At 40.4% G+C, this 22,537-nt stretch overlaps 1 protein-coding gene across 1 annotated transcript in view; it reads left to right on the plus strand.

Annotated features, from left to right (window-relative positions):
* Nucleotides 1-11,927, plus strand: part of SCIN (scinderin) — a gene marked incomplete at its 5' end in the record, with an annotated part of 42,130 nt that extends 30,203 nt beyond the window's left edge. The window contains 10 exons of the mRNA XM_009075663.1: nt 468-556; nt 759-974; nt 2,056-2,177; nt 2,360-2,450; nt 4,829-4,999; nt 5,477-5,654; nt 6,558-6,679; nt 8,241-8,318; nt 9,486-9,546; nt 11,566-11,927. Of these exons, the coding sequence (XP_009073911.1) occupies nt 468-556; nt 759-974; nt 2,056-2,177; nt 2,360-2,450; nt 4,829-4,999; nt 5,477-5,654; nt 6,558-6,679; nt 8,241-8,318; nt 9,486-9,546; nt 11,566-11,699 (1,262 nt within the window). The remainder of the gene's footprint in view (nt 1-467; nt 557-758; nt 975-2,055; nt 2,178-2,359; nt 2,451-4,828; nt 5,000-5,476; nt 5,655-6,557; nt 6,680-8,240; nt 8,319-9,485; nt 9,547-11,565) is intronic.
* Nucleotides 11,928-22,537: the final 10,610 nt, after the last annotated feature.

The following is a 22,537-nucleotide window of genomic DNA, read 5'->3' on the forward strand; positions in this document are numbered from 1 at the left end:
GGGAGCTTCTTTTATTGGGACCATGGCACTGCCTGAAGAAGTGAAGGCAGTTCTGGACAGCAGCTTTATTTACTATATTGTGGCACAGCAGGGGAAGACTCAAAGAAAAGACCCAGGGTGTTCTTGCACCTTGAACCAAGCAGATATTATCAAAAGCTTTTTTTTAAAAAAATACAAACACTAAGCAAAAAAAAAAAAAAAAAATCAAGGCCCTCTTTCTTTCTTTCTCTCTCTCTCTCTCTTTCTTAAATTTTAATTTAACTGTTTTCAATGCCACTGAGGTACTGTTTTGGCCATTCAACTTTGTGTGAATCCTCTTGCTTGTGCTATGTCCAGCATTTGTATTTGTTCAAACTGAGCAAAGAGCAATGTCAAATAGAACCTGTCTCAAGGACATCTTTTTTTTTTTCAGGATCTGTACGTTTATTGCCCTTTCCCATGTATTGTTATCCTTCTGTTTTACTCAGGCAAAGATGCTAACCCTCAAGAGAGAAAAGCTGCCATGAAGAATGCTGAACAATTCATACAACAGATGAATTATCCTGCCAATACACAGGTGCGATCTATTTATGAGGTGATACTAGGAGAGCATGAGCTTTGTTAAAGACTTCATTTTCTAAGTCAGCAAAAAAATATTTTTAAGGGCTTGTAAGACATAAGGGCAATATTTCACTAATATATAATTCAGAAAAGTTTCTGTTTGAGTAACTATGTTGGTATTGTATTCCTCCCTTTTCATGTGTCTTGCTTCATTTCAGATTCAAGTCCTTCCTGAAGGAGGTGAAACACCAATTTTCAAACAATTTTTCAAAGACTGGAAGGATAAAGATGAAAGTGATGGTTTTGGCAAAGTGTATGTCACTGAGAGAGTGGCTAAAATTGAGCAGATTGAATTTGATGCTACCAAGTTACATGAGTCTCCACAAATGGCTGCCCAGCATAACATGGTAGATGATGGTTCAGGGAAAGTAGAGGTAATTTTTGTGCTGTATTAAATTGTATCCTGTCTACCTAATGTATTCTGCCACATGTAATGGGATAAGCTGATACTCTATGTTTTGCTTTTTACATTGTTATGTAGAGTAACACTACATTAGTGGCAGTGTTACTTCTACCATCAGAAAGGATAGTTTGAAGTAGAAAGCTAGCTTTATGTTGAGTCCTGTTCTTTTGGTGCTTACAAAAGATGTACCAGTCATCAATAGAAATCAAACAGTAGAAATAATCTCTCATTACACAATACCTTGCAAATATATAGTTCACATGATCCTTAGTCTAAAGAAAAACTTACAGCTTGTATCAGCTCAAAATCTGGATTGGAAAGACTTAGCCCTTGGAGTCAGGTATCCATGCCATGTCTTTATGTAGGTATCCAGGCTACTTTCTGGAGTAACCTTGTATGTCTCCAGTGTGTCTCTCAGGTCTCAGGAAGCCTGCATTTGCAGAGATAAAGATGACTGTACAGCCTTTCTATATCTGTCTAAATCCCACTTGAGGACTGTTGAATGCAGACTGCATGTTGGGATTCTGGAAGAAAAAGAAGGGAATACCTATGTCTCATTGGTGTATTTTCTAGGTTTCTGACCTCATACTTGGGATGGTCCATAAGCTTGAGCCAAAGCACCTTAGTTGTTAACTGGACTGGGTTGTAGTGAATGAAATAGGAAGAAATCTGCCTAACAGTGTGTTATCTGACTGCAGCATGCCTCTCCCAATGATATAATAGCTTTATGATGATCGTAATGTTGTACCATTCTTGTCATATTGTCACCTTAAGATGTTAAGAAAGTAAGGTCAGCACAGCATTATGAGGTGATTGTGTGGCATTAAAGCATTGAGACAAAGTGTATTGCAGTGGCTTTTTGATGGTCATCATTCATTCATTCAGTGAGCACAGGGTGTGTCTATCTACTTCATGAAGAAACCTTTCTAGTTTCATTCCATAACACTTGGGAATAGAAACAAAGGTCACTCAGGGGATGATAGAGTTAATTGCTTCAAGAAGAGTCTCAGGATGAAGGTCAGCATTCTCCAGTGATTTCCCTGTTTCCCCAGATCTGGCGTGTGGAGAGCAGTGGCAGAGTTCCTGTGGGACCTGAGACATATGGACAGTTCTATGGGGGTGACTGCTACATTATCCTCTACACTTACCCCAAAGGGCAGATCATCTACACATGGTATGTTTAGTTGGCTTTGAACAGACCTCCAGCATTTGGATATTATTTTATGCTGACTTTATGTCCTTTTGAGTATAAACTTGTGTAAATGCAAGATTGTTCACTGTGTGTTTGTTGTAGTATAAGCTCTGGGTCGTTTTGAAGCTGAACTTAACCACTGTGTTTCTCCTTGCCTTCCTCAGGCAAGGAGCCCATGCTACAAGAGATGAACTGACTGCATCTGCATTTCTGACTGTTCAGCTGGATCATCTGTTGAATGATCAGGCCGTGCAGGTTAGTGTCTTTTGGATAGCATGCAATACATGCAAATTTCAAAAAGAACTGAAGGGAAGAGGTAGCATTTAAAGACTGGGAATGTCAATTGCTCATGGTCTGTATCAAGCCAAGAACCATGGACTCCTTTTAAAATCACTGGAGAATGCGTATTTGAATCATGCTTTCTGTATGCAGATGCCCAAAAGAACACAGATATACCAGAACCTAAAACTGCCTTTACTTTCCTTCAGCTCTCACTGTCTAAAAATTAGGTTTCAGTCCTGCCTAGACTTACAGCCTCTCTGCATAGCCAGTGGAGAGTGAATGATAAGGTGTTAAGATGATTGGGATAAAATCCTCCCAGGGCAATTCACTCTGAAGCAGGTGCCTGACAAGGCAGTAGCCCTGTGGGAGCCCCCCGTCTCCTTTTGATTATAGAAGAAGCTGTGATATTTAGCCCAGATAAGACACCTGACTTCTAGAGGGCCAAAACTGGGAGATATGAAAGCCATAAGACAGCCAGAACAGGAGAGCATGCTGGAATTATGCAACAGGGTCTGGCTTGTCCTTGCATTAGTGAGGAGCATAACTTGGGTTTTCCCATCCTGCAGTGCTTGCAGCTCCATAAATGCAGGATACACATCCTCATGTGCACAAATGGGGTGTGCAAGGCAAGGCACAGGACATTGGCAACTGAAAGGTGTGGGAGATAAACTAATCCTAGCGTGACTAGGTATGTTCTTCACTAGTGAGGAGCCGTGGGTAGGAGAAGGCTTCCACAGAAAAGCTAGAGCAGTAAGACGACAAGAGACAAGCAGATATTTTCTAGGCAGTAGGAGATAATTCTGTGATCCCCATTTCTTAATTACAAATGTAAACGGCTTCCCCTCCCCACCAAGGTACAGTTCATTTAGATGGTAGCCCCTACATTTAGCCATTAATCAGTTATTATTTATGACTGAAATTGTATTAAGGAAGGATTAGAACACTTCTAGGTAATTACTGCTTGAAATATTCCTTACACATGTTCTATATTTGGACAGAGTCCAGCACAGTACAGTCCTGCCTCATACATGAGACCAATACTAATACTACAGAAAAACAATATTACTGCTAACAGTTGTAAGAATAATGTGCTTAAAAATATTTTTATTAAAGCTGAAGTATTTCCATTTCACTGTAATAGATGTGATGCTTAAAAGTAAATATAATACGTTACCGTGCTTAACATCTGTATCAGCATTATTTGACAGATTTAAGTGTGCTATTTTGTATGGTCACTAGATGGCACGACAGCACAAATGACTATTAAAAAATCAGGTTTGCAGAAGTATGTTCCACTCGGCATTTTGGGAGGCTTGGCTTTTTTTGTTTGTTTGGGTTGTCATGTTGGTTTTTTTCGTGTTTGGCGTTTTTTTCCCCATTTGTAAAATCCTGCTGCAGTTTGGCACCTACAAGTATATGTGTCCTAGGTTATCCTTATCAGACAACTGTAGCAGCCTATCCAGCTGTGAAATAAGCTGTTACTTATTTTAGTTATTGTTAGTGTTTAGTTTAGTTTAATTAAGTTTAGTTTAGTTATTATTACACCTGCTCCTGCCCAGCTTCAGTCACCCCTCTGGGCACCCCAGCTCCCAGCTGCCCCAGGCCTCACTAGGAGCTCTCCACTTCCCCTACTCTGCTAACTATGCAGCACATCTCATTCCCTTTTTATGCCTTCTTTCTGAGAGTGAAAGGCAGGGAGTTGCAGCCCTCCACCTTGGCAGGTGGTACAGTTACAAAGGAAGAATAAATGGTGGTATACAAATAACTTTTATCATACATTAACATAAAAATAGTTGTTCTTCACAGTGCAATGCCGTATTTTAGATGGCAGTAGCATCTTTTGCACCTGTAATGGAGGTTCATTTTTGTCATCCATGTTATCCTCTGGAAGATAAATTCATGCTCATCTTTTTCATCTTCTTGCAGATAAAATACACATGGGAATAATGAATAAAATGAATAACCATTCTCTTCTGCTTAAATACAGGGCATCTAAACTTCCAAGATGTTTTTTCAGGGGAATTAAGTCACTCTATAAAACACCATGAAATGACAGTTCTTTTGAAAAAGAGTAATTTTCTTATTACAGTAGATAGCAGCCATTTTAATCAGCTCAACATTCTGTTAGAAGTTTGAATCTTGTCTTTGTGTCAGCATGATTGACAAAAAAAATCTCACAAATGCTCCAACTCTCTATGTCTGGAACTATATTTTTAGATCTCAGCTTGCCACTTCTCATTTGTGCTAACATAACATTATTGGCTAACAACGCCTATGCTAGTCAACAAAGACCAAAAATAACCACCTGTATCCTTTTGTTTCTTTTATTGCATTTCTTTACATATGTACAGATCCGAGTCACTCAAGGCAAAGAGCCTGCACATCTACTGAGCTTGTTCAAAAACAAACCACTTATAGTCTACAAGGATGGGACATCCAAGAAAGAAGGTCAGAAACCTGCTCCACCCACACGACTCTTCCAAATCCGCAGGAATCTGGCAGCCATTACTAGGATTGTGGAGGTAAGGTCACCTGCTGGGTAAACCAACTATTCCCCATGGGAAATGGTATATCTGCCATCTGACTAATCTTATTGGGTAGGAATGCAGAACTCCAAATGCAATCCACTCCTCTATGTGACCAACCCATCTAATAAACCAAAGAGAATATGCTGTAACTGGCTGCAACCAATCTACATCGTTCAGAGGAAGCTGTAAGAAAATGCACAGCAGTCAGTCGACAAAGAGTAGACAAGAAGTCAGCAACCCCTATGAGATGGTGTTTCCTATTTTATGAGCCTTTCCTACTGCCAAACAGTCCTAAGATTTGCCCTTCAAGTCAGTTCTCTGTCTTAGGGTCTTTTCACTACAAAACTAGGGAAAAATTGAAGACCAAAAGCATAGCTGATTAACATGTCTACACATTTTATATAAACATGCAGAATACTTATTACATTATTTGAAAATGTGAAGAATAAAACAATTTCTTCTTTGATCTAGGTTGATGTTGATGCAGTGTCACTAAACTCTAATGATGTCTTTGTTCTGAAACTGCCAAACAACTCTGGCTACACCTGGGTAGGAAAAGGAGCAAACAAAGAAGAGGAACAAGGAGCTCAATACATTGCAAGTGTTCTTAAATGCCAGACTGCTAAGATTAATGAAGGCCAGGAACCAGGTTAGTATGAGGTCATGTGGTTGCTAATAGGCAGCTGAGGATACACTGCACTGCATGGAGATACAGCCTAAATAGTTTTTGCAATTGTATATTTTATAGGCAGAAGCATATGCTCACTCTCTTCCTTTGAAAATTCAACCTGACATTTGCCATGGAGATCTATCCAGAACTAGCTGATGCACAAGCAGTGCAATGTCCTGGAAGTCTGTAGGGCAGGAGCACGAGCTTCAGAGGAACAGGGTCTTTTCTTTACCCTGAGTGTCTAAGAGAGGAGAAAGATAGCACATTGCTAAGACTAAGAGAATTGGTATTGTTCAGTCTGGAAAAGAGGAGGTATGGTGGTAATCTAATTGTGACCTTAGAAGTATGGTGGTAATCTAATTGTGACCTTCTAGGACCTGAAGGGAGCCTACATGAAAGATGGAGAGAGACTGTTTACCAGACTGTGTAATGACAGGACAAGGGGGAATGGCTTCAAACTGAAAGAGAGTAGGTTTAGATGACATAGTAGGAAGAAATTCTTTACTGTGAGGGTGATGAGGCACTGGAACAGGCTTCCCAGAGAAGTGGATAACCCCATCGCCGGAAGTGTTCACGGCCAGATTGGATGGAGCTCTGAGCAACCTGGTCTAGTGGAAGGTGTCCCTGCCCACGGCAGGGGGGGGTTGGAACTAGATGATCTTTAAGGTCCCTACCAACCCAGGCCATTCCATGATTCTGTGATTCTTTATAGGTCTGCAAGTGGTATTGTTATTTTGATGAACTTCAGGAAGTACTGTAAGAAATGCGCTTATCTTTGAGACAGCAAAGACATTGTTTAAGGATTCCTGAAACACTATCTAACAAGCCAAAAGATCAAATGCTAAATCCACTGGTGAATAAATTATATATTGTGTCTTTCAGAGGAATTCTGGAAAGCACTTGGAGGTAAAAAAGAATATCAGACGTCCTTACAACTCTTGACAAAGGCTGAAGATCATCCTCCTCGCCTGTATGGTTGTTCTAATAAGACTGGCAGATTTATTGTAAGTATAGGAGGGATACTTTCTGTTTAATTATATAGTTTCTGGTGTATTTTGCCTTGGGAATCAGCTGTCATTAAATGAATATGGGGATCTGGCTTAGTTAGCCATGCTTGGCAAGAGCTAGAGAGTTGACATTTGGTGGTTTAAACAGCCCAAATGCAAAGGACAGACAGAATAATTAATACTGCAGAAGTTTGCATGCAGAGCCTGCTCCAGCCTGGAACTAGAGGCTTGCAGATGCAAAAAGATAAAGTATTTGCTCAGTCAAAAGCAATTTTATTGTTGTAGAGCATTGCCAGATTGCTATCAATTTGCTGAGAAAGTGCAGGTCAGTGCCTTACCCCTTATGTGTTTGGTAGTGATGGTGAGGCAAAGAAATGTTGCTTGCCAAAAATCCCTAGCAGTCTGAAATTTTCCATGGAGATTTAAGATGTGTAATTATGCCTTTAAGGTATTGGCCTGTGCTCAAAGAGGTAGGAAAACCTATTTCCTTGGCAGAAATACTCAGAGTTATGCACTGGGTATTGAGTCTGTGATTCAGGCTTAATTACTTACTGTGTTCTGGGAGGGCAGTGCTGTGTCACTGTCTGGCAAGGATGCACTCATTTTTAGGTAGGGGACACAGCTGACTATCATTTCTGCAGTCTCCTTAAGGCATAGCCCAGTCACTTGGAGAGGGATAAAGAAAAAAGGATCCTTAATAAGGACTCTAAAATCTTATGAGAGTAGTAAAGTGTATTTTTCTAACAAGCTTCTAAAATACTCCTGTGAAATACAGTAATAGGAACCAACCCCTCCGTAATAATCTGCTGGGAGCTATAGACTTGTTTGGTTTTTATTTTAAATTACCCTCCATATTCTATGAAACTCCCTCTTTCCTGTAGCATTTCTCTAGTAACTGAATCATCACTAGTAGAGCTCCCCAGAAGAGGGAGGTCAGATCACTCTGACCTTCTGGCCACCATAACACAGGGTGGGGAAAACGAATGACTTTGGCACCTTCTGCTTATCGTCCTTTTAGCATTCCTACATGGCCACGCATAGATAAACCCTTGACAGTTCTTCAAAACTCAACTGTAATTGTGAAGTGACTGGGAAGCTTGGGTGTGTATTCCGTCACTGAGCTCACCCACTGCAAACCAAAGCAGTTTCTTTTCCTAAAAAATGACTGTAAGCTGCATGACTACATCAGCTGATATCAGCTTCGTTGGTTCAAGGTGCTCTGTGGAAATATCCCTAGGCCCTTCTTCTGGCAGACCTTAGTCCCAGATTAACAGTAGTCAACAATTACAGTGTAAACCTACCAATATCCTACCAATTCTGACAAACTGAAAGCTGATTTTATAGGACATGTCATTATGTGCTTTGTTTCCTTTCAGAGAAACACTCTTGACACATTCATCAAGTCAGTTTAGGCCTTGATCCTTTAGAAGCAAAAAGAATGGCTCACAAGACTCTGGACTTATCCTTTTAAAAATAGCTTTGGTCTGTGCAAAATTGTGTATCTTGATAAATCATTAAAAACAAATAAAAAAACCCCAAACCATAATATTCTTTTTAGATTGAAGAGGTCCCAGGAGAATTCACTCAGGATGATCTAGCTGAAGATGATGTCATGTTGCTGGATGCTTGGGAGCAGGTGAGCTGTGTACTTGACCACTGCTTTTTGTGATAATAAGGACAATTTATTCTTAACCACTTATTTCATAAGATGGCAGGAAAAATCATTGTGTGAAAATGGAAGCAGTTTTGTTTTCTTCAAATTATACCATAGGGAGCTATATTTTTGAGCTATATGATATGCTAGTGTGAACACACACAATTGAGTTCCCAAGCATGTGAGACCACAACAGGCACCTCCTGTTTATAAACCAATGCAGGCTGCAAGAGTATAAGCCCCAGCAGTGTTCTGAAAGGTTTTCAGTAGAGTTCCTGGCAGCAACACCTACAAAAAGTCCTATAGGACAAATACTAGGGACAAATACTAGGGACAATACTAGGGACAAATACTAGGCCCTTCCACAAATTTCTTCAGAATAACTGGGTGCAGGGTGACAGAAACAATCTTCCTCAGTTCCCTGGTTCACTGAAAACTAGAAATGTGGAGAGGTTTTTGAATTACAAGGAGACTCACTGTGGATGCAGAGAGCATAACTATTTCTCACGGTGTATTTTCTCTACCCTTCCTCTCCTCTTGGAGGGAAAGGGGAGGAGGCCACAGATCCCACTTTTTGTCTTCTTCAGCCTAACCCTTAAGGAACAAAAGGCTGAGGTTTTTGGAAATGAGAAGGAATGTCCAAGGTCCATGGGGGAAGGTGGAGGAAGAGCTGGATGGAAAGTAGTTGGTACATACTGACTCAGATAAGAAGGAAAGAAGTCTGGGACATGTAGCTAGTTTCCAAAAGAATCCTGGACAAAAGAAGAAGAAGGGGGGAGGGGGGTATGGATTGCTGATCGAGGCTCTGGTTGTTGGGTTTTTCAGTGGATTTTCTAGCAGTGACTGGGGGTAGCACTGATCACAGGGCACAAATGTTGATGCACACACAGAGCTCAAACCAGAGAGTATTTCTATGTGCACCAAAGAGCAATTTCCTTGGAAAATTCTAAAAGATATGAATGGAACTGCAGTCCCTCACAAGGGAGAAGAAAAACATCAATTGTCATTTGTGAGAGCTGTGTATCTCTGCAGTCTTTTCATAGTATATATTCTTTCTCCTAGTGGAATCAACTATTTTGTACTTTTCCTGCTGTACACAGCATCCTTGTAACAACATGGAAACTATATCTTTCTCTCCTCTGTTTGCAGGTTTTTGTCTGGATTGGGAAGGATGCTAATGAAACTGAACGACAGGAATCTGTTAAATCTGGTAAAGCAAATCAATCTGGCAGAATTCTGAGTAAAGTAGCATCAATATTACTTAAGAGAAAAATATGATGTAGAAGAAATCTAGTTAAAAAGTGTTACCAAGCTTAACAGGATTTAATCTAGGAGAAGATTATTTTCTCCTTTAAATATGCTTTAAAACTCATTGAATCTTTGTTATCTTTAAGTTTATGAAGGATAAAATTAATCAAGATAGCATTACCAGGCTGCAGAGCTTTTTTAAGAGTATGTAGGAGAGCTCCATGAAAAGAAACTGCACTGAAAAGAAAAAGAATTTAAAAGGAGGTCCCTACTGAGCTGCACCCTCACTTATGTATATAGAGAAAGGAATGCCAACACTGCCACCCTTCACTAAGTTAAATTTGGAGGAGGAAATTCCAATTGCAGAACAAATTAAGACAACTTACTTGGAGTGCATCTCCTTGAAAAATCATGTGTCATCTCTGGTGTGATTTCACATAGCTGAGCCATTCTGACAAAGTTTGTGCTGAAAATGCTTGCAGCTATTTCCCCAGAGCAGCTATGATTACCTGGCTGTGCTTCCTGTAGGTGGTGATGGCACATTGTGATGTCAAGACAAACTATCTGGATTTCAGTAAGGCATTTGACATGGTCTCCCACAGTGTACTTCTAGAAAAACTGGATCTCATGGCTTGAGTGGGTGGACTGGATGTCCCAGAGACTTGTGATGAATGGAGCTAAATCCATTTAGTGGTGTTCCCAAGGGCTCAGTATTGGGGCTGGTCCTATTTGACATATTTACTGATGATCTGGACATGGGGATTGAGTACATCCTCAGTAAATTTGCGGACGGCGTGAAGTTGGGTGGGAGTGTTGATCTGCCTCAGGGTAGGAAAGCTCTACAGAGAGACCTGGACCACCTTGATCAGTGGGCTGAGGACAACTGCATGAGGGTCAGTAAGGCTCAGTGCTGGTCCTGCACTTGGGACACAACAACCCCATGCAGCACTATAGGCTGGAGAAGGAGTGGGTCAAGTGTTGTTCACCAGAAAGGGACTTGGGAGTGCTGGTGGACAGCGGCTCAATATGAGCCAACAGTGTGCACAGGTGGCCAAGCAGGCTTATGGCATCTTGGCCTGTATCAAGAATAGTTTGGCCAGTAGGACTAGGGAAGTGATCATCCCCCTGTACTCAGCATTGGTGAGGCCACACCTTGAGTACTGTGTTCAGTTTTGGGCCCCTCAGTTTAAAAAGGACAGTGAGGTGCTGGAGTGAGTCCAGTGAAGGGCAATGAGGCTCATGAAAGGCCTAGAACACATGTGGTATGAGGAACAGCTGAGGGAGTTGGGTTTGTTTAGCCTTGAGAAGAGGCAGCTCAGGCATGACCTTACTGCTTTCTACAGATACCTGACAGGGGGGTGTAGAGAGATGGGAGATGGTCTCTTCTGCCATGCCTGCAGGAAGAGGACAGAGGGTATGGCCATAAGCTGAGACAGGGGAGATTTAGATTGGATGTCACTGTTAGGGTGGTCAGGCATTGGAACAGGTTGCCCAGGGAGGTGTTAGTCACCATCCCTGTAAGTGTTTAAGAGGCATCTGGATCTGATGCTGGAAGATATGGTTTAGGGACTAGGGGTTACAGCAGAGTGGCAGGTTAATGGTTGGACTTGATGATTTTGGAGGTCTCCTCCAACCTTGATTACTCTACGATACACTGGCTTTTACATGGGGAAAATGGCAATGAAGCTTGTGTCTCTGCACAGCACCAGCAAACTTTTTTCCTGTCTAAAAGCTAAAACCCAGCTGCATGGCAACAAACTGATCAGAGCAGCAAACCCTCTGTTTTAACCTCATGGAAAATTCCTCCACTGGAAGCTGGGAGAAATCAGTAATTACCTGATCACTTCATTGGCTTTGAAATAATTTAATTGACTACTATATTGCAGTAGCCCTGGGCTCTTTCACTAGGGCTTTTAATGTAGTTTTTATACAAAAGGAATGAACTAATACATTACATGCTTTATTTCCTCTCTGTTTTTAGCCAAACGCTATATTGAAACAGATCCTTCTGGCAGAGATAAGGGCACCCCCATCGTAATCGTGAAGCAGGGGCACGAACCCCCAACATTCACAGGCTGGTTCCTGGCTTGGGACTCCAACAAATGGAAGATGTGATCTCTCCAGGGAGACTCCAACTTCAAGCCAAAGAATTATCAGAGCCTAGCTACTTTTCTAGTATTTTTAAGCATAAGCTTATGCAACAATATGACGCATCTGTTGTTACACTTTCCTGAGCTTTGATATATTTCTGTGAATAACCTAGAAATCCTTAGCACTGGAAAGGATAAATGATAATTATAAACTAGCCAAATGGGGTGAGTCGGGCTTTTCTAATAGTAAATACAGAAAGTGCTACCAATCTTTAATGCTTAAAGAAAGAAATCTACTTTCTTTAATCTATTGATTCTTCAAACGGAAGCTGTGGATCAGTTTATTTTAATGTGCTAAAGTGGACCAAATTCTGCCTTCACTTAAAAATCCAAACTAATGCCACAGCAACTCCTTTAGATCAAGGTCAGCACAATATTGTGCAGAATTTGGCCTGATAAAGGACTAAGTCTGTATCTGTTGCAAGGGTAGGGCTGGACCTGATTTAATTACTAGGCAAACATATTGCTACACTCAAAATTTCAGATGATGTCTGATGCAGAGTGGGAACTGTGGCTTGCAGGGGGCAAATAAGGGATGGGTATTTTGAGAAAGCTGTATTAAACATGTTTGTTTGCCCTGTTAATACTATAGATTTGGAGCTTCAGACTGAATGCTGTTAGAATAGGAAGTTGACAAAGGTGGGGTTTTTTTGAGGGACTGTCTAGGTTATTGTAATGAATTCCTTTAGATTTCTTTTTCCAGCTCCACCAGGTCTTTTTAACCAAAGCTCTTAAACACATTGTAGTGCATTAGTGCTTTTAAGTGGAAGCAGAAGTAACTTCAAAAACACATACCTTGCCTTAACCAGATTGCACTTAAGCCATACTTTGCCTTGGATGCCTTATTCAGCAGTACTCAGTTCTTTTTCAGCATGCAGACTGCTTGTCAGGGGCAGGATGTGTTTCTAATTTTCTATACAAGTCTTTTTACAAATATCAAGCACATTAAGTGCAAGGAAATGCCTTGTTTCAATAGCATTTCTGGGAATTTGGAGTGTGAGCACAGACCATAGAATACGGCCTTCTCTTTTCTCTCAGACACAGTCACTTGGGCTTTTTTTTATTCTGGTGAATTCAAAAGTACATTTTCAAAATGGTTTTTATTTGTAACTTAGCCAGAAAAGTCTACTTAAGGGCAGTGGGAAGAATTCTTTAAATCTTTAGCACTGCTTTGATCACTTATCCTGTAATGCTTGTTTTAAACAACAATTTGTACAGCTGTAAATCATGTCAATGTGGCTTTTTAATGACAGCATTTTAGTAGTTTTATTATTCTTATAAGTTAGGTTGGAAAGTGAAGTTTTAGACATTTTTGTATTTTTTTTAACATGATTGTGATTTTGAATTCAGGTAATGCCAAAGAGTGAATTTAGTCTGAGGTTATAATATCAATGACAAAAGAATTGTGAAGCTTAGAGATTAATTATAGGAGTTTGTAAGCTTTAAACATTTGTTTAAATCTCTGCTAATATAACTGGGCTCTATATGAATGTAATTTCATTCAAAATAAAATTACAAAGAACAGTATTCTACATGCCAGACTGATATTCCTCTCTCTGACATACTGTTGCTCAGTGCTTCCACTGGTGTCCAGCAAAACTTCCTAAAACCCCCAGTAGGTACCTTCCCTTTTAGACGGACAATGCAATGAGAAGTTACTTGTTGGTGCCATTTTACCCAATGGAGGTTTCTCTTCCCAACAACTTGACAGTTACAAAAAACACAAACCTAAGTGAAGATCAAAGTACTGGGTGCTTATTAGCTTGTGATTTTCCTCTTTAATTAAAAACTACCACTGTTATTAGCAAATGCTTTGGTTTTATAACCTCTTGCCTGCAAAAATGATTGTCCATAGAAATTATTTTATGAAACAGGGGGAAATGGGTTTATGTTTGTTTTTAAAGGACAGGTCTTGCTTTTTATTTGTGAGAGTAGATACGGTGTCCTTCGCCTGCTGGAAGGAGCACAAAGACCTTTTCAGTTCCTCAGCCACTGAGCAGCCTGTAATTGTCCCATGGCCATCTTCACACATACATATGATTCTTCTCATTTTTAAAAAATAACAGTTATAGTAGCTTCTGAACCAAGGATTAGACAAGATTTGCCCTTCTTGTACTTAAACATCTTCCGGAACACTGAGGGCTCTGTACTGGCACAATCTGCCAGCATGTTCTCCAGCACTGTGAAAGCCTCTTTTCAGTTCCCTTGCACAAGACAGAAGAGCTTTTGTTGTCTTCTGGCCTGGGCATTGGAGTTTGTAATACATTGTCCTGGCACGTTGGTTACTGATGTTGAGAAGAGCATTGAGAGCTCATAAGGGAACAGTGTTCTCAACTGGCCTTTAAGCACAACAGCTGCTAGCAACATTGTTCTTGGGTTTACTTGCCAGTGAGGAAGTTTATTTTTCACACATACACGCACAGTACACACAAAGATGTATTTCTTTCTCTCAAGAAGAAGAGAGGGAAGGGGAGAGAGAAAGGGAGGACAGACAGGATGGACCATGAGTGCTTGGAAATGTTAAAGATTAAGCTGTTTTCAAGAAAATATTTAAGCACATAACTTTATTGATACACACATCAAACCTATCTGACTTGTTTTCAGAATAAATAGAAAAAATTGTGCAGATCTATACAGTACAGTCAAGTTTACTCAAGAATAAACTATGTCTTGCACTATTATCACACAGTAATAGAATGTGCATTCTATTTGTAGTGGCAAAATTAGCCCCTGATTTAGCAGTTTCATTATGCTACCAAACAGAAAGCATTCATATGTTCTAGTGGACGTAAATACAGCATCATTTTTCATCTTGGTTTTATTTCATTACCACAGATGTTAGGAATCCTTAGAACCAACAGGACATCATAGTACTATACAGTATTTTTAATATAACATTATATTGCATAAAATACTATAATCTTAGACTATAACTACAGCTTATGCACAGGAGAGGAGACACCTTCTGGAATCACTGCTCTAAATACCCATTTTGACCAGAGTACACAGTGCTGTACAGCACCAGATCTGCTGTACATGATTATGTTAAGTGTAGCTAAATGCAATTGAGCAGTTTGATTTCTTGCCAGTGCAGACTCACACAGGCTTCATCTGCAACAACAAGAAAATAATGGACATGGGAGATAGCAGAGAGTGGCACTGTGGTACCGTCCCTTCCAGGAGAACTAAGGAATTGTACAGAAAATATTTTGCTCACTGGACTACAGTAGGAGGTGTTCTCAGACATCTCTATAGACTATGAGAACACTCCTTGTTATGAACTTTGTAATCTTCTTGTAGTCTTAATTTTTACTGGATCTAAAAGGGCTAAAAAGAAAAGGAAAAAAAACAACCAGCCCAAACAAGCTTAGTTTTTTCCACGTACTGAAATTGCTCTTCAGAGTCCACTTCTCTATAGGAAAGCTTGGTTAAAAGCCTTCAAACTTGGCTTTAGGATACAACTGCTTCCTCAGCATTCTGCTGAAGTTCTGTCTTTATGGGTTAATTGAGCCAAATGTAAGTATATAAGGAAAAAAAAATTCTAATGAAACCAGAGCTAGATAATACTTTGGTGTGCTAACTTTACAAATCCTTGCTTTTTCTTTCTTAAAGTCAATAATGTTGTCTTTAGATAAAGAAATAGTACATTCCTCCCTTCTTATGGCTAGGACTTCTGCTGCTAAAATCAAAGGAGCTTCTGGTTTAATTGAAAACACAATCAGATCTTTAATCTACTACACATCCTTAATGTCTAATTACATCCTCTCTTGTCTGGCCTAAAGTTACTTTGACCTCCTCTGCCTATTAGCACATTACCTTATGCTACAAATCAATAAGCCACATTCACTTCAATTAAAGCTTCCAAGGTGCAAGAGGGAGAAGGGCAGACCAATGGGAACTGGGGGGCCCACCATGTCATAAAACTAGTGGATGATTGGTCTGGCCCTTTTCTCCCTGCACATCATTTTCCTCTTGACATTAAAGCATGTTTGCATTGCAGGGGAACAAAAAATTGTCCCTACAGTACAGAACATGTGAGCTGATTTTTATTTTTTCTTTTAAATAACAGCAAAAGGAGTTATCCCAGGGGAGCAGGCAGAAGGGGAAACAGTCTGTATCAAGCTTCTTCCTAAGTGCATCCACCCTGTGAGTGCTCTCTCCTCAAAGGGATGCTAAGAGGGTACTGAGAACCACAAGACTGTACCTTTTACTACCACATTTAATCAGTCAGCAGTGAAATGTAGGCTTCTGTGCACAAGAAATGAAAGCATCAAGTGAAAGCATTAATTTTTATTGTTTGTTAGACTGCAGATATTTCTTCAGAAAATTACCTGGAGGGGGGCAAGCAGGACCAGCGACGGTAGGTGCAATGCTTCTTCAGGAATGTATCAAGAATCCAAGCAGTGAGCCTGGGACAATCTGAATGGTATCCCACTGCAAGACCCAGAGAGAGACATGTTTGCTTTAGCCACAACAATGCTTTGATTATTCTAAAAAAGCTTGACCAGTGCTAGAAGAGCACAGCTTTCCCTGCTGCTCTTTAACAGATAGCACAGAGGTGACTCAGGGTGATTTCACAGCAGTTGGCAATATTAACATCAAGGCTGGATGCAATCAGGCAATTTCAACATAATTTACCCAACAACTCACCATGCTTTACCTAGTCTCATGCCCTTCCTACAAAAGAAGCAGCCACAGAAACAATCCTGATTAAAGCAGACCATTGATTGGAAGATTCCAAAACCAAATTTTCCTCCGGGCTTAGATTTTTACAAAGGTGACTCAGAAAGGTCACAGGTTTCCTGTAACAGACCTGGCAGCACATCAGAGTCCCCATTGAACCAGCTGAGTGGGGCATCTCTCTAGATGGTGCCAAAGATTGCTGTCCTTCCCAACACTAACCAGCTGCTCTCCTACAGAACTTGGGTGAGAAGTTAGTTGTTGTAGCAGGGAAAATGGATAGGAGTGGCAGCGAATGTCTTACCAGCATGGACAAAAGGCAGGAAGTCCACTCTAACAATCCCCTTCTCTCTTACAAGTCGACACTAGCTATCTCATGTGCCTTCTGCTGCCAGGCTCTCTCCCATTCTAGTATTAGCAAATACTCTCCAGCATCCAAATAATCCCACATGTGAATTCTCAAAGCCATCTTTTTGTTTTTAAGATGGTGTGAGTAAAGATGATGTAAACCTGTCCAGTATTTAAATAGCAAACTAGGATTCTGGTACCTGTATTTCCTGTGGTCTGTGTGAAGTAAATCACTCCATTTCAGTGCTTCTATTCTACACCTATTAAATGAGGATTTCATCAATCCTGTCCCTGTTTATTTAATCTGATCTGTCTCTTACCATGTGTTTGTACAATGTTTGACCTAGTGAAGTCACTTCTCAACATTGTCATTGTGTAGGTACTGCTCATAATCCAGACAGCTGCCTGGGTTATTGGTGCCAAGCTGCACAGACTTGCTCAGAGCAAGATTAGACGAGATGAGGGCGATGCTTTGGAGACCTACTGAAGCACAGGTGCAGCTCCACCAATGGTGACATTGGGGCAGCAGAGAAAGGGCAGGGGCCAGCTCAGCCAAGAAGTAAAGCTTATATGTTATAACAGAATATGAGCAAAATTAGATACCCCCACAGCAGCACTGTTCAGGGTTGCTTTGCCAGAGCACTTGGTTAAAGCTGTAACTGTGGTGAATCTGCACCAGGTCTATACAAATTCCCCTCCAGACTGGGAGCAGCTTCTCAGGGGATTGTAAGTGTGAGGGGAAGACAAGGCTCTGCTGTGTTTACCAGGGAACAGCAAAATCTTCAGGTGCCTCTTTACTTTGACCTAGAGAGTGAAAACATTTGCTTTTAAAAGGTCTGATCTTCCATGTCCTGAATTTTTTCTGCTGCTCTTGTTAGAGACATGAGACCTCTCTGCAGTACAGCTCATTTTGTTTCTGGCAAGTGGTATTTGCTGGGAGGCTCAAAGACTGTGGCTGTTGATATTTTATTGGCTCTTTCTTTCATAACCAAATTAAACTGGGTAACAGACATCTACTGACACAGCTTCAATCCAGAGGCTGAGTGTGAGGGGTCCTGTCTGCAGTCAAGGGTAAGAACTGAGAAAAGTGCCCGCTGACTACAGACAGGGATGAAGATTACGAAATATCTTGTTCATTTTGAGGCTTTGGTTTTGCATTTAAATGTTATCTCCACTCTTGAACAAATGTCTGCTGGCTGCTGTTATTGGTTTCACACAATTTCATCGTTCTGTCACAGTGAAAGCTTGGAGTTAAGGCCTCTGTGGTGACTGCTAATGGCTATCGTTTTATCTCAACTCTGAATTACCACAGGTCTGAATAACACAGAAAGACATATATGCTTTATGTGCCAGACTGCTGTGCCTTCAATCAATCCTCAGCAAGGACTCAAAGATCAGTGATTTGCAGGGACTGCAGTGGTGCTAACCTAAAAAACCCTCTGTCTGCAGTTGTGCTGAGATGAAAGACCGTGCAGATGTCAGTGTCCCTAAACAAAAGGGCCAGGCTCTTGAAATGAGACTCAGCAGGCAGGATCTCTAAGAGCTAGTAACACGCTTTCACAGAATGACCTATGGTTTCAGAAGCCCTCCACAATTAAACTAGGAGGAAGGGATGCAACCATTTAATCCTCCTCAAAGCTTTCATAGAATTGTCAAGGTTGGAAGAGACCTTTAAGATCACTAAGTCTAACCTTCCACCTAGCACTACCACTGTCATCCCTAAACCACTAAACCATATCATCCAGCACCAGACCCAGATGCCTCTTAAACACCCGCAAGGATGGTGACTCCACCACCTCTCTGGGAAACCTATGCCAAAGCCTGACCATCCTAACAGTAAGAAACTTTTTTCTGTTATCTAATCTAGATCTCCCCTGTCTCAGTTTAAAGCCATTTCCTCTAGTCCCCTTTCTTACGCTTCCTTTGAAGATCAGTTTGGGGTTGCATTTTCTCATGAGCTGTATGCATTATATATTTATCATATTACTTGCCATTTGAAATACAAAGTCTTCAAAGCATGAGGAATTCCCTAAATAGATCCTTTCTATTTACAGTATTGTCCATGCTTATTTTTTCCTTACATAAAGGGGCATTATTTGTTTTATTTTTCATTCACAGCAGTAGAGAGGCCTTGAATGCAGTAAGTCAGTTAGAAAAAAATTGATTATATTTATAGCATCTCACTTCTGTTTCTGCTTCCTAGAATCCTGCCTGGACTCTTCCTTAATTTTCTATGACCAGTGCCAGTAGAGGTGTACAAGAAGGCCTTCAAAGAGGATATGAAAACTGCAGAGTTTACCCTTGCAGCAGTCTGGCTCTTGCAATACTGTCTCCATTCACTGGAGGTAAGTAACTGATTAAAAGCTGAGCTAAACAATCAGTTCCTCCCCACGTTTGTTTATCTGCCTTCCTTACTTTGTTTAAAGCCTGCAAAGTACTCTAGTGTGGCCATGAGAGCCAAAACAAGGGAAACCTATATTATGAAAAAAAGCTGTGGTGTCAACAAAAAGCTTAAAAATGTATGCATTTAAAAATTAATATTTTGGCAGGAATTTACAATTCTAGCGGCAGTAGTTGTTTGGTGCCAGATTCTCTGGAAGAATTCTTCTCTTTTTCAGTATTATAAAACTGGAATGTATGATGCGGTTTGTTTGAATCATATTCTCTGTGAGAGGAGAGCAAAAGTTAGTTTGCAGAGACAGGTTTTATAAGGTCTTCAAAGTGAGTTTACTGTTGTTTCTATCCAAGAATTGAAACCCAGGAGCATGAAAGAGAACTTTCTGCCCAGCACCCTCATAATCAGTTTTCAAATCAATTTTCAAGTGACTTTGCCTTTCAAGTTTATCAAATAGTAGGCCTAATCTTGCATTCAATGAAGTAATTTTGAGATTTACTGTTAACTTAAAAAGAAGACATGGTGAGCTGACAAGATTTAAAAATTCTAGATTACAGCTGAGCAAGGAGCTGAAATCACTGCTCCCTACCCACACAGTGTTTGTCTTCCCTGAAACCTTCTTCTTTCATCCTCCTCTCTGCTTTGTTTCTCCTTCCTTTTTCATCTAATCAAAAATACAAGCCTGGGAGCTCCCTAGGATAAGGGTTGGTTTTCCTTTCGCTATGTTCATATAGCACACTGTAATAGGCTCAGATTTCACACTGAAACTCTTAGTATTGTAACAGAAGAATAGTTACCTTTTTTTGGCTTAAGTTTTAGAAACCTCAACAAATATCCAATACTTACTCAAGTATCAGATGCTCATTGTTTCTCAATGGAAGAGATTGAAACCTTCATGCAGTAGTTCAGGCTGGCTGGTGAAACTGTCCATGCCCCTGGGGGAAACAGCTCCTTTGGAGGCACTGAAACTGTAGTTCTTATCACCTGCAGCCAAACAACTCTGGGCTTGAGAAAAATCCAATCTAGAATGCTTAGCTCTGGTTCATATTCTGCTGACTGAAGTCTACTTTTCATACAAGAAATCAAAGCAAAGGAGTATTTGCCCTTTCTGTTCCCTCCTGTAAAGCTGATATTTAACACCCTCCTGTTTTAATATGGAATTTAATGTATTGATCGAAATCCAGACATGTTCAGGGGCTGGATGCAGCTGCCAGACACCTGGCAAAGCTGCAGAGCTGCCACAGCACAGTTTGTGTCTGCTACACCTTGGAGTACCGTTGAGTTGAAAGAGGGGTAAATGCAATTAAGTCTCAGCTCAAAACTCCTAGTCCTCAGTAAATCTCCAAATGAAAAGCCAGTCAGAAGTCTGACCTTCTTTGCAAACCATATACAATTTGGGCCATATATAATTCTGAGTCCAAGTTTATGTTTTATTTTGCTGGGTCAGATTCAGTATTTTCCCTCATGCACTTCAGATGCCTATTGGATAAATTAATAGATCTTTCCAGTGGCAGTTTTTGAAAATTCCTCACAAATGCCTCACAACTATAGAGCTAAAATGAAGTGTCTGGGAAGGACTTCTTGTAGGAAGTGAAGCAAGCATTACTGGACTGCACAGATGCTCAGTGAGCTTTATCACTCTTCTATGGTTTGAAAACACCAAGTTAATTTATCTGTTAAAGCATATGTTTGTTATTTTTCTTCAGGAACATTGTTAATCCATTAATTACCTCATTAAAGAAATTACAACTGCACTTGAGCTTTAAAATTAATAATAAACTGTTTCTTTCTTAAAAAAAGAATAAAATAAACCCTCCCAGGGAGCCTGCAGGTCTTTCTTTTTACTCATCTAAGATAGAGATGCTTTCAGAAAGCCAAACTAGCTATATTCCATAAATATTTGTTCTGTATGTGACCAGGAGTTATAAGGAGCACTCACAAGCTCCTGTTATGAGGAGCACCGATAAATCATCCAACAGTGGTTGGAGAACATCAAACAAATTGTTTGTGCTCTGTTTCATTGTCTCAGTGGGGACTTCTATTAGCTGTTGCCTCTGAGCACCAAGCTTGAGGAGCTGACTTTATCACTGTACTACCTATATTATTATACACTGAAGCAGAGGCTTTAGATTTTTCACAGCCCTCCTGGGAGCTTAGGCGTATCTCCCATAAAATTTTATTTCCATATGCTGCAGTCTCTGTGAAATCTTTTTCTATTGCTTCTACGCCTTTTTTAGGAGAGTTTTTACAGATCAACAGCCTTCTTGTTTTTACAGTGGATCCCATATATTGGATGGGCATCACCTCTTAGCTGTTGCCAAAAGGGTGGGAACAAATCCAAGAGCCAGCTGTGTGCACACCACACAGGCACAGGCTCCCTGCCCCAACCAGCCCCAGGGACAGGTCGATCCCTCCAAATTAGTGGAACTTCCGTGTGTTGTCTTTTGTGACTGTCTTAGAAATTCTCTCATGGCAGGTTTCAGTGCACTGTACTTGTCCTTTAAGCATTTCATTAACTGTATACTAAATCCTACTCTGTGTGCTGTTACTGTTGCAAGCAGATGGATTGTTAGGAAACTGGCTTAAATGAATGTTTCATCCCACAGTCAGAAGCTTCGGTCAGAGGTTGTACCTCTTTTTTTGAACTACAGTAAATCCACTGAGACACAAATTAATCAAAGAAAAGCCATCCTAGTTCTGATGTTCAAGGTTTGTTTGTCCTATCTTTTACAGTTCCAACAAATCTCAGCACCTTTATCCATGTTAAATAGTTGCGCAATACTTAGAAAGTTCTTTAGAAAAAAATATTTAATTGCAGTTTTCTCTTCGTTGTCATTACTCTGTGTTAGCAATATCACAAAGCAAACAGCAGTATCTGTTATAATACTAAAGTTTCCATTATTATCTGGAGCTGGGAAAATACCTTCACATATTAAACCTAGCCATTCAGGGGCAAAATAAAACAGATGCTGCTCTTGTATGTGTATTTGATATTGTAGTACTTTTAATCTGCTTGCAAACTGCTCCCATTGTATTAAAGAAAAGCGATATATTTAAAAACTGTGCAACCCTTTTCAAAGGAAGCACTCTGAGGAGACGGCAGCTGACACTGAAATCTCAGCTTGATAGAATTTTAAATTATTGAGAATTACTCTGGCATACAAAAAAAGCTCTAAAGTGCCCATGGCTTTTCTGGGGGAAAAAGTACTGGGGGGAAAATAAAGCTCTTGGAACCAGTTCTGTGTGCTGGTTTGAGCTGGAGTACAGTTAACTTTCTTCACAGAGACTAGTATGGGGCTATGTTTGGGTTTTGTGCAGAACACAGAGTTGATAATGCAGAGATGTTTTTGTTATTGCTGAGCAGAGCTTACACAGAGTCA

The sequence above is a fragment of the Acanthisitta chloris genome, unplaced genomic scaffold (genome assembly GCF_000695815.1).
Source record: "Acanthisitta chloris isolate BGI_N310 unplaced genomic scaffold, ASM69581v1 scaffold5645, whole genome shotgun sequence".
NCBI classification, from domain to species: Eukaryota; Metazoa; Chordata; class Aves; order Passeriformes; family Acanthisittidae; genus Acanthisitta; species Acanthisitta chloris.